The sequence below is a fragment of the Octopus sinensis genome, linkage group LG10 (genome assembly GCF_006345805.1).
Source record: "Octopus sinensis linkage group LG10, ASM634580v1, whole genome shotgun sequence".
NCBI lineage: Eukaryota > Metazoa > Mollusca > Cephalopoda > Octopoda > Octopodidae > Octopus > Octopus sinensis.
Window position 1 is genome coordinate 72,328,008 of NC_043006.1, and position 12,500 is coordinate 72,340,507.

General features: G+C 35.0%; 1 protein-coding gene and 1 long non-coding RNA gene across 5 annotated transcripts in view; one reads left to right on the top strand and one right to left on the bottom strand.

Moving 5' to 3' along the window:
- Positions 1-9,195, top strand: part of LOC118765167 — a 68,605-nt gene extending 59,410 nt beyond the window's left edge. For 2 of the 4 annotated variants that reach the window (XM_036506800.1, XM_036506797.1), the window contains exons 2-3: positions 6,054-6,091; positions 8,594-9,195. In XM_036506800.1, coding sequence (XP_036362693.1) covers positions 6,073-6,091; positions 8,594-9,093 — 519 coding nt within the window. In that variant the 5' untranslated portion in view covers positions 6,054-6,072 and the 3' untranslated portion in view covers positions 9,094-9,195. The other 2 variants (XM_036506799.1, XM_036506798.1) reach the window with 2 other exon arrangements.
- Positions 720-12,500, bottom strand: part of LOC118765168 — a 15,598-nt gene continuing 3,817 nt past the window's right edge. The window contains exons 2-3 of the long non-coding RNA XR_005001034.1: positions 3,533-3,535; positions 720-793 (exon numbers count right to left, since the gene is read on the bottom strand). This is a non-coding gene — a long non-coding RNA (uncharacterized LOC118765168). The remainder of the gene's footprint in view (positions 794-3,532; positions 3,536-12,500) is intronic.

The window sequence follows — 12,500 nt, forward strand, 5'->3', positions numbered from 1 at the left end:
ATGAAAAGAGCTAAAAATAACAGTGAAATTGCCCTTAAATAAAAAGGAAGAGCATTTTAAATAAATGTAATACAGAAAACATTGTGTAAAAAATAAAGAGTGGAAGGTCATTAGCGGAATGCTTTGATGTTAGGTCTGCTTGACCAGGGCTAATCTGGGGCCAAACAACAACAACTATAACAATTACAACAATGACTTTAAATTAGAAACTGTTACAATGACCTTAGATATAATATTCTTCAAGTTAAAGAATCTATTATGAGAGAACCAGTTGTAATTATAGTATAGGTACCAGTATAACTGACAATCACCACATGTTGTAGATATTGTAGAAGGTGTAATACAACAGGTAAGTGTTTCATATTCTACCTTTAAAATTAATTATATTTTATTGTATATTAATTTTGAATATGGGTTGATATTTGAGTGGGATGATGTCAGCAGCTGGGATCTGGGCTCTAACCAAAAGGGGAAGGGTGCGGCAGTGATGGGTGTGCAGGCAGGGGACAGTTGGGCCTTTTCGATCAGGGTAGCCAAAATAGCCTGTGTTGTATGTGGGAGATTTGAAGTAAGACACCTACCTTCTCTTCGTTGACGCAGACTTCTCCTGTGGTAATGCACCCTTCCACGTGGCCCAAGACGATTGGGGAGAGGAGGAGAATGAGGTGCCTAGCCTGAGAAGATCTCAATGTGCAAGTTGCCCTCCCGGTTGGATGATGGACGTGGAGTAGAGGGAATGTGATCTTTAGGATCAGGGTGGCATGTGGGATGACATCAGCAGCTGGGGAGCTGACTGGAAGGGAAGGGCGTGGCAGTGACACACACGCAAACAGGGGATGATTGGGCCTTTTCGATCAGGGTAGCCGACAGTGCTGGACATGTGAGTGCTTCAACAAGGTGAGGAAAAGCAGCTGCTATTTTTAGCGTTCAGGTCGGGCCACATGGAAGGGTGCATTACCACTGGAGAGGTCTGCGTCAACGAAGAGAAGGTAGGTGTCTTGCTTCAAATCTCCCACATACACCACAATTTGATTGTTCAGTAGAGTAAATTTTAGATTCAACTATGCCAGATAATGAAACTATATACTGTAGGTCTTATGCCTGTCATGAATGGGCAAACTCACTAGGGCAGACTTATCCTGGTTTCCATTGTATTTAAGCAGCCGAGAGAAGACTATGCCTCCACACACACTGAATGGGAAGCCTGTCCATCACACTTTTCATTTGTGGTTGTTACTAGTTCTCATTTTTAGCTGAGCGAACTGGAGCAATGTGAAATAAAGTGTTTGGCTGAAGAATACATGTAACCCAGTCAGGGAATTGAAACCACAACCTTATGAATGTAACTCCAACACCACAACTACTATTTTGATGTATAGGGAATTACATAATTATTGGCATATTTCTATAATGAAGTAAAGCAAAATGAAAAAAAGTAGAGGTTATCGAAAAATTATTTACAATCTAGTGGTAAAGCATATGTCGTTAGGTAGTATCTGCCAGATCAAAATCACAATCTTTCAATTATAAGATATGTATTTTCTTTTCTCTTAAATAGAGATTTTAAAGTGAAATTTACTTTATAACATATGTAGAATTAATTATTCTGCTGGAGGCTTGATTTTTGACATAAATTCATGGACCCTTACTATAAGAAGAACCCTAGCAGAAGGTGACCTTCATTACATTGCATACACAATTTTGTAAAAAAATAGAAATAGGAAGGTCACATGGTATAATCCACCACACAGTATCTAGGTAAAAAACCAGAAGCTTTGACTTTACTTCTCTCACCTCACCATAAATACTAGCAAATATTTAATTAGTATATTCTATTACTCCAAACATAACTGACAGTATTGCTAACTCTAATAAATTTAAAACCCATTTGATACCAATCCATCCTAATCTGCCCTTGGTATTATGATACAAATTTTCCATTTTAAAGTGATCAAACTTAAAACCTTCCATCAAAATTTCAGGCTAGTTTATATTCCAGACACCAGCTTACTAATGACAAATTTATTTTCATTAATTCTGAGATATTTTCATAATTAATTGAAACAAATACAGTGTATTTCATGAAAAATATGGTAACAAAATAATTAAACTAACTGAAAACCAAGGTTACAATTCCAGCAGTTCATATCTTGTGCAGTATGTCTTGTAGAGCATGCACTAAGGAATATATTGGCTGTACAGCCAATGTTTATAATAATTGCATCTAGACATGTGTGCACTTATTTAAAAATCCAAGGTTGGGGCACTTATCTTCATTAGCTGAATATGTGAGGCAAGTCAAAAATTTAAGTGTTGAGTATAAGAATGGTGTGCAAGACTGGTACATTTCATTTGGTGATTTGAGATGAATTCTTTCTCATTTGTGGCAGTCATAAACTTTGTAAACTCTTAATGCATGAAATCTTTGAAGGGTTTGTTGATCAACACATCCAAATGTTGCAACAGTGAGCTGAGGACTCTGAGAATCACTACAATTTTGGTATTATAATTATGAAAAAGTGATTTTGTTGAATTGGTGATATGAGTGCTGATTTAACTAATACTAATAAGGATATTTTCTTTTGCATCTCACTGAGATGTCTTATCTACACTTTCTCTGCCCAAATTTCATTCCTTGTTCATCCAAAAATATCTCTGGAGATGTTTTCCTCTTTTTCCACCTTAAGGAAAGGTGGAAATTTTTGCCATCATTTGTTCAAGCTAAAAGGACAATATAATGGGTTTTTTCATGTCCAGTTCTTTTGATAGTAATTGTTTTAGACCTTTTAAAATCAATGACTTTGTTTGAAGTGACATCAGAAGTAAGAGGAATTTCATTCATGCTTTCAATTTTTGCCATTTTTAAATCTTCTTGCTTTCTAGTCTTTTAAGAGTAATTTATGAAATCCCAATATTCTATCAATAATAAATTCCACTGTTGGCATATTAATCCTAGGATTTCTATAGTCAATAATCTAAGCATTTATTTGTTCTTCAAAGTTTGACCATTTATCGATTCCTCTTCAAACATTGCATTTTGTTCATCCTAAAGTCTTGAATTTTACTTCATTTCTTCTCCATGTTTGAATGACATATTCAGTAGATGATGGTACAAAATGTCTGGCACAGTTCTATTGCTAAGTATTTTAGTGTATTTGATAACTAATAGCTTATAACTAGTAAGATAAGATAGTTGTTTCTGCTTGGAATCTATTGGGAGTTTTTGTTTTTGCTAAAAGTGCAATGAGCAATAAGAAAAGAGAATGTGGAAGTCAGCAGGAAGAATATGATTCAAGGTGAAGTACTTACCTGTAAATTAGCGCAGTAGCTAAAAATTTCTATTTTCTTTTTACTAGATTTTGTGCTAAAAATCCAGTATTGGTATATTTATTGTAAAACTGGATGAGAATATAGAATAGAATAAACAGAATATACAAGATTACATTATTATAGGTTACAGTATCTAAAATAGACCTGTCCTCTTGCACCTGGCAACTACGGTACTTCTCCTGAGTGTCTAAAACATATTTACCCGCTTGTACCCAGCAGCTGTCTTGCTGCCAATCTCACTAAAAATGCATTATGAAAGCATGACCTTTAAATGTAAGTAGATGTCTCAATTGAAGATCTTGGGATATACATTTAAAAATTAGGAAAATGATCTTATAACACTATAATGCATAGGGAAGCTTATAAGATCCAATGTTTAATAACAAACAGTGCACATTATACACTGTGGAACACAAGATGCTATTGTGTATGGATAAAACATCACAAATTTAACCTAGTTTAGCATCTTCTAATCATTGACATTGCGAAGTACTTAAGATGTAATGGAGAATTAATGATGACTGGATATTTGAAAACTCCATATTGGTTTTTCAAGTTATTGTAAGAGGAATATATTCATTATTGATAAAGCAAAAATAATTACATTAGTGTGGCCATCAATAACTGTATGCTGATGTGAATAGTTAATCTTATCTGTAGGAAAGCCACTTTATCTTGGTTTAGAATTACATTAATTTATTTGTCTTTAAATGAACCAACAGATCAGAATGAGAATTGGAAGGATTCAATTCTAAAATATAGTAAGATGCTTTGATTTTTAAATATTATCAGCCTCGAGGAATTTCTCACGTGTCAGCAGTTTGAATAATAAAATTATATCTGTCATAAAGCTCTAATTCAGTTTGTTTCTGTACAATAAAAATATGAACATAACAACTAACTTCAATGAAATGAGAAATTTTGATAAACTTACATACATTCTACATTTGGTTGTCTATTTTCCATTTGAAAGGATTTCTGTTTTAACATTGAAAAAAAAAACTATTTAAATTTTTGATTGTTTCTAGTCAACCCTACCAGCCACCACATGTCACTTCACATCCAATATTTTACAAATGATAAAAGTAATTGTTCACCATCTTTTCCATCTTCAGCTTCTTCCCTTTCTCACTAACCACCATTCTATTTTTTTGTAGAGTCAAATCTTTTGGGGATTTAATATTTTGTATCCCAATGATCTTTGAACCTTAAGAACTTTATTCAAAGCAATGTTGTTGCCTTTTCTGTCATGTCTTGAGTAAAACCTTAACAAAGCATCCAAAGTCTGGGCTCCCCTTTAACTCATATCTTTTGAATTAGAAGGTTCTTGTCAACCTTTCCATTGTATTGTATATCAATGTCATCTCTTCGATAATCCTTGTGTATCTAAAGGCTTGATTATATTCTTGCATGCACTTCTTTTTTCTTCATTAATGATCAACCTGTTGGCACATCTAATCAATATATTCCTGTGCAGATGACAATGCCATTTATTCCTCGATAATCTTCTACAAACAGCCATTACCTATATGTAAGCTAGACATGTCATGTCAGATATGCACTACTTTTAAAAACAAAGGCATTAAAAATATCCTCAAACTGAAACATCATAACCTAATCTCTCTCAACAACATCAAAACAGTCATTGTACTTATCAGAAAGCACACTTATAATAGAACATCCTCTCTTTACTGATAGGCAACAGAAAACTAAAACCACTGCAGTTACGGCAAGTACTACACAAACTCTGTTAACCACTTATGACGACAATTGTATCTCAAAGGTGGAACTTGCTTAAAGTGAGAAACTACTTCAGCTATTTACAGCTACTGAACCATTACAAATTTACTCTGCATTACAGCACTGCTCACATGTCTAGAATAAGGCAACTACTGCACACACACTCACAAACATTATAAACAACATCAAAATAAGTTCATCTGATATACTGTATTCCACACAGTCTGTTCTTTCTACTGCTGCTATAATGGTTTCTGTTCCTCTGAAATAATTATTTGCACACAACCCAATTTTTCCACCTCTCTTCTTCAGATCCTTACTAAATTTCACAGCTAAAACCCCACCCTAAATAATTTCCAACCCTTTATCTCCAGACTACAACTCCCTGGAATTTTCTTCTTGCACATGTTTTCTCTACAGAAATCCATCAGTTGGATTCATCTATCTATTTCTTGGATCAAAAATTATTTAACCCAATCCTTGGATTAATACATGAAAGAGAAATATAAAGGAAGCAATGACTGGACCTTACATGGGACTGGTCACTTCAGAGGAATGGACCCAGATGATGAATGGTCAGTACAGAAGGTTGGCCAGCACAGGGAAATGGTTAGTACAGTAAAGTACAAGTTAGTGGTTAATGAAGTAAGTGATTGATTCAGATCAATGGCAGTGGAAGGGGATGGTCAATCCTGGTGAATGACCAATACAGATGAGTGAGTAAAGTAAGAAATTTGTCAATGCTGATGAATAGGCAATGTAGAGGACTGCCAGTGTAAGGAACTGCTGAGTAAGAAACTGATCAATGGTTTGTACAAGTGAATAGGAAATGCAGGAACTGGTCAAGGCAGGAGAATGCCCAATGTATGTATGATACACCCATCAATTTTTTTTGTGTGCAATGCTTTCATTCATACTTCACCTAGCTTTCTTTTTTTTTTTTTTTGGTTTAAAACTATATTTTATATTTCTGTTTATACCAGGTGAAAATTAAGATGAATCATGGAAACTCATAAAACAGGTACAATATTAATATTTTTAAAATGTTATTTTAAAATTAATTCATAATTTCTTGAAAATTAGGGTTGTGCAAAACAAAACAATACCTTCCTCATTTTCTTAGCTAGAACAATTTTCTATATCATAAAATCATATCAATCTTGTATTACATATCTTTGTTGGAAATATATCATTATTTTATGAAATGGATTATTAGAAGTCGTTGATAATGACACTAGAATTCTTATTAAACAAACACTGGATCTTAACCCTGAAAAACAAATAAATTTACAATGTTGAAGTCCTTTATTTTTTGTATATTTTGAATATAATTTAAAGACAATTATCATCATCATCATCATCATTATCGTTTAACATTTGCTTTCCATGCTAGCATGGGTTGGACGATTTGACTGAGGTCTGGCGAACCAGATGGTTGCACCAAGCTCCAATCTGATCTGGCAGAGTTTCTACAGCTGGATGCCCTTCCTAATGCCAACCATTCTGAGAGTGTAGTGGGTGCTTTTACATGCCACTGGCACGAGGGCCAGTCAGGTGGTACTGGCAATGGCCATGCTCAAATGGTGCTTTTTATGTACCACCTGCACATGAGCCAGTCCAGTGGCACTGGCAATGACCTCGCTCGAATGTTTTTTCATGTGCCACCAGCACAAGTGCCAGTAAGGCAACGCAGGTAACGATCACGCTCAAATAGTGCTTTTTACATGCCACCAGAAGCCAGTTTGTTGCTCTGTCAACAATCACACTCAGATGGTGCTCTTAGCACTCCTCTAGCACGGATGCCAGTCATCGAATTTGATTTTGATTTCAATTTCGATTTCACTTGCCTCAACAGGTCTTCGCAAGCTGCATCAACAGGTCACTGTTAATGAAACTCTGAAGCTCATTTCCTACTTCACAATACATCAGAATTGTAATACTTGTGCAACCTGAATAAAGAAGGATATTGCTTTGGGGTATCCACATTTTACCTAAAAGATAGAAGACACAAGAAGTAACTATATTAACAATGGAGCAAGTATATTTCAACACTTACAAGCACAATTGCAATCCTTATCTTGAAAAACCGATCACTTTCCATGCATTATTCAGTCCCATGCATTATCCAGCCATCCTTTACCCACAACCTATCATCCATTCACATTATTATCCTTAACAGAGGAGTTATTTCTACTGCATACATTAGCTCTACATTCCATGCAAAGAAAACATAAAACATTTTGGATTAGACAAAGTCTGTTATTCCTTCTAAAATATACCATATTGTAATTAGTTCTTCTTTCAGGACATTTCAAAATCTTTAAGATACCTTTGCTCATGCTCTTCCTGTAACACATTTTAGGAAACAGTTATTTTTAAACAATTTTCAAACATTCTGTATTTTAAACACTGGTAAAGATTGTAGTGTGTTAGACACTTTAGGATGGCATTTATTGTGCAGTAGGGACTCTGTGTCTTAAATCACCATGTGATGATGATGAGGATGGTGATGATTATGATGATGATAATAACAGCATTGAAGAGAAAAGGAAGAGGGACATTAAGAAGTCAGTTTCAGTTTAAACCATTATTATATAATAATAGTAGTAGTTATAATAATAATAATAATAATAATAATAATAATAATAATAATAATACAATAATAATGAAATTGTTGTGTACAGTGCTTGGGTGTACAACTTATCAAATATGTATATATGGTTCTTAGAATTATGTACAAATGTCAGGGAAGTGAACAGTGTATGAGTCATAATATACATGCACTTGCAAATGGAGTGGTGGTGGTGGGGGTAGGATATCAGGTGTAGTGTTGGCGAATTTCAGGAAACATGGTGGTTTTAAAGGATGCAATGTCTCGGCAGCCAACAACAGATGCAAGTAGTTTGTTCCATGCTTCAATAACTCTGAGTGTGAAAAAAATGTTTCCAAAAGTCATGGAAGCTGTGCTGTTTTCTGACTTTGTAAGTATGCCCACATGTTTTAGACACATAGAATTCAGAAAGGTGCTCAAGATTGTTGATGGCACGATAGTTAATAATTTTGTGGGTGTTTACCAAGTTAGTTGCCAGATGTCAAAGTTTCAATGTATCCATGCCCAGGGAAGCAAGGCGTTCAGAATATGGCAAATGCCTGATGGTGGGTATTCACTTGGTTGTACATCTCTGAACTCTTTCCAGGAGGTCAATGTTCTGAGCAAGACAGGGGTTCCAGACTGGTGGTGCAAATTCCAAGTGTGGCAGCACCATAGATATATACAGCCTTAAATAGTTGGAGAGTAGCTTACAAAGATCTTGCTGTGTGATGCCAAGATGCCCTCAGCCTTTTTGACAATTTTAGAGATGTGCTTTGTTCAGCACAAATCACTGCTGACAGTAATGCCCAGGTTGCATTACTAGATATTGTTCATGAGCTCAAACCTTTATATTCAACTCCACTGACAATGCTTAATGAGTTTCAATCCTATTAATATTAATGTTCTAACTCTCCTCTTTAATCTATGCAGCTTCTTTTCGGAGGAGTAAGCCTACTTTGTGCAACAGCAAGAAGGACACAAGCATCAACAGCAGCAGTTTTATCAACAAAACCGACAAAACCATTCCTTCTTCATTTGCTACATCCATATATCCAGGTGTATACACTCAACTTGATGCTAAAATAGCTGAAAAGACACGCATTAGTAATGCTGGACTGGCTGGGCAAATGCAGATTCAAAACCGCATGTTAGAAAAAAGTAAGCAACACACTTTAAAACAACATGAAGAAGAAGTTCTAAAGCTTCAAAATGATTTAGAGAAATTACACATGTTTTCTCCTAATTTGGAGAGCAAGATTTGTTCAACCTCTTCACACTATTCAAATTCCCAGATAACAGCCTATGTTCACCACACTTGTAGACTGGCTGGAAGCCATAGTTTATGTCACAGGTGCTACAAACACCATACGCCGTACAAAAATATATATTACCAAAACTGGTGGCTTAAAAAACCAATTTACTTCAAATAGTAATGCTAACATATCAGAGACTTATTTAGAGAGTTACTGTGAGCACCCTACATCCATAGATGTCATGATGTACCAATTTAATAAATTTATTTATTATAATTATATTTTTTTGTTTCTATTCATTAAATACTTCTTTTTATAAATGCTTCTAACAATGACTTTAGCCTTTGATTGAAACTTTAATGTTCCACATTATAATGATGAATTTTGGCATCTCTGCAGGATTGGCCTGGACAGCATACCTTGCTGACTGTGTTTCTTTATTTGGCACATAGGCAATGATACAGAGGGGGATGGCACAAGGACAGACAGAACACCACAGTGGGGACAAAAAAAAAAGACAAAATGAATGAATGAGAGATGGATAATAATTAAATGAGGATATAATGGTTGCTTAAACCCCACTCTCAAGCAGTACCATTTAACTGTTTTAATACAAAGTTTTTATATCATTGTATAGATATCATTCTAAGTTACCTGTAGACAGTGGTGGCTTGTAGATAAAATTAGTGGAGGGAGGGGTGCTGTTTCAGAAAATTTTAGCCATTGTTTTAATATTGTGTAAAAGAAAAGAAACATATAAAAAGAAAATTTAGACATAAGCTAAGATTTAGCCACTGCCAAGTGGTGTGTATAATTTGTTCACTGAACACTACCAAAAATTCCCCCTTGTTTTTCAAAAATCCCCACTAAATCACAAAATAAGTGGGGAAAATCTGCCCTATTTTTCAAATTCTGGCAGCAACACTGTAGCTGGAAGCAAGATAATAATCAAATTCTACACTTTATCACATCCAAGAATATAAACACGCTTTTAAGCACAACACATGGAGAGTCAAAAAGAAACACTACCTTTCACCAGCACACCAGGGTTGGCACTGTGTGAACCACAGCGCCCTCTCTCCCTAGCGTGCAGCTTCCTGTCTCAGGCATGTGAGCATGTGCACAACATCTAAACACTGCATCACTGGAACTGTGAAGTGCACAGTTCTATACAAGGATTTTTTGTATTTTTTTCATAAATCAGGGGATGGCTACTGACATTAAGCTTATACATTATATAATGTACAAGTATAAAGAAAGAATTAAAGAAAAAAAAGGACTCATTATATTGAATGTTATCGATAATATTGAGTGGAAATAGGGCGTACTGCAGTTCTGCAGTTCTGCAGTGCCTATACACAAGCCACCACTGCCTACAGAAATCTGTTTGTCCATTATTCATCCCCACAATAACGGTCTTATCCCTATCAGTGATAAGACCAGGAACTCACTAGTATCATGCACAGATGCAGTGAAACAAAAGATACGGATGTTGATACTTCACAATTCCTAAATTTTTGGCATTTTATGGTATTTATGGTGTTTCTTTTTTTACAATAGGACAAATTTATATTATTTAATCTCAACCGAAGCAAGGCTCTATAACCTCATTAGGTTAGGGTTATTTTGCTGGTTCCTGTGACCTGAAATTTGAATATACTGTTGTTGATTGCATCTCAAGATCCTGCAATGACTGAATTTCTCTATCCCCAAAAGCAGCCATAGATAAGATATACAGCTAGCCTATATACCTTGCTTACTGAAGTGTTTGCTGAAGACACAGCTCCCCAATGACAGAGACCTATGCAACTTGGCCAACTTCTCCATCTGTTTCACAAAAATGTGCCTGTATATGATAGTTCTGTATATATTATACTTACATTGTACATTAGACCAAGTGAGCTAAATTCAATGTTATGTTGGCAGCACAATTCTAGTCTACATCTGAATCAAAAAGCAACTATGATCATGGAATATTTCTTTTTCTTTATTTACTTGTTCATATAGTTTTTCCATTTTCTTCTTTTTTTTTTTATTGATTCGTTATCATCATTTAACATTTGTTTTCTATACTTGCATGGGTTTGATAGTATGACAGGAGCTAGCCAGCCAGAGAGCTGCACCAGGCTCTAACTTTCTGTTTAGCATAGTTTCTACGGTTGGATGCCCATTCTAACGCCAACTACTTTACAAAATGAATTTTTTCCTGTTTATGTGGCACTGGCATGGGTGCACTTTCATAAATCATAACCTTTTTCGCAAAATTATTATAAATAAAGCCTGCACCTTAGTTATCTGTACCAGCAGAATTGTGATTATTTTTTCCAGCTCTCACTTGAAACTTATTTGCTCCAACCACTTCTTCTCTAAACATGCTGTGTACTGCCACCTTCCCTTCGAAACAAGGGAAAGACATCTGAGACATCTAGATACTTCCCTACAACCCACATGAAGAATAGGATGCTCATGCTGGCAATGTCTTCCAGAAATGTTTACTTAATTGGGATTGATCAAGTGCTAAACATGAACTACATGTAGAGTTAGTCAATCTGCTTGACATGCCAGAAATATCAGCCAAATCTCCTCAAATTACAATCTCATAAAAATATAGTCCTAAATAGCCATAAAAATGACAGGACGATCGTCATTATTCTGTGTCAGATTTTCTAATATCTTTATTATAAAGTAATTCTAATTTAATGTTTCTAAATTTGTCCACATTATCATCGATTTAGTATAGTAACATTTCTCCTAAAAAAAATTTCAGTTGATTCAAAGTTCAGAATCAAGGGATAAATTTTAAAATATACCCAAAAAGTATCAATTTAAATTGTGTTCAAGGGAAGCTACTCTTAACAAGGGAGGCAACTTCAAATAACCAGCGTTCACTATTTCTTAGTATATTTACATGTGTGAACATAATAGTTGTAAGTCCATTCTGAAGGAGTAGAATGATGATTCGTTCACTGTCATAATCCCATTTTTCAGGCTATGTAGAACTGACTACATTAACTTATATATAAGACAGAACAACGTAGCTCGAGTTGTACAAGAGGACGTAGATGGGCGCGATATCAGTATATTGTATCCTATTATCTTTTTTACATACACATTTAGCTAAGTCTATTTCGTTTCTGATTATGAACAACTGTTGGATTCTAAAAAATTACTGAGTAAACCCTCCCTTGCATTCAAATCTGAAGCAACCCATAAAGAAGTCCCAGAAAAGTCGCAAGGAAAAAAATTGTTTTAGGACTTAATTACAAAATGGTAATTTAATACAAGTTTCATAATTTCGTAATTAAATATTCGTATTTTCTGCACTTCGACCCTGACACTAAAAGCTGTTCCCTATTTCTACTCACAGCCTAACTTCAGTTCTCTATCCAATTAGGTTTTCTTGTAACAGTAGTTTTTTGGGGGATTTTTTCACTGTTATTAAACTATGCGTTTCATGTCACTTTACTCTAGAGACTCTAAGTGTCTCTTGATCTACAAAAAACAGCAGCAAAATCTCCCTCAATTTACATCCTACCATCTTAATAAAAGTGAAGGATACGTTAGTTGAACACTGTAGTTTTAGA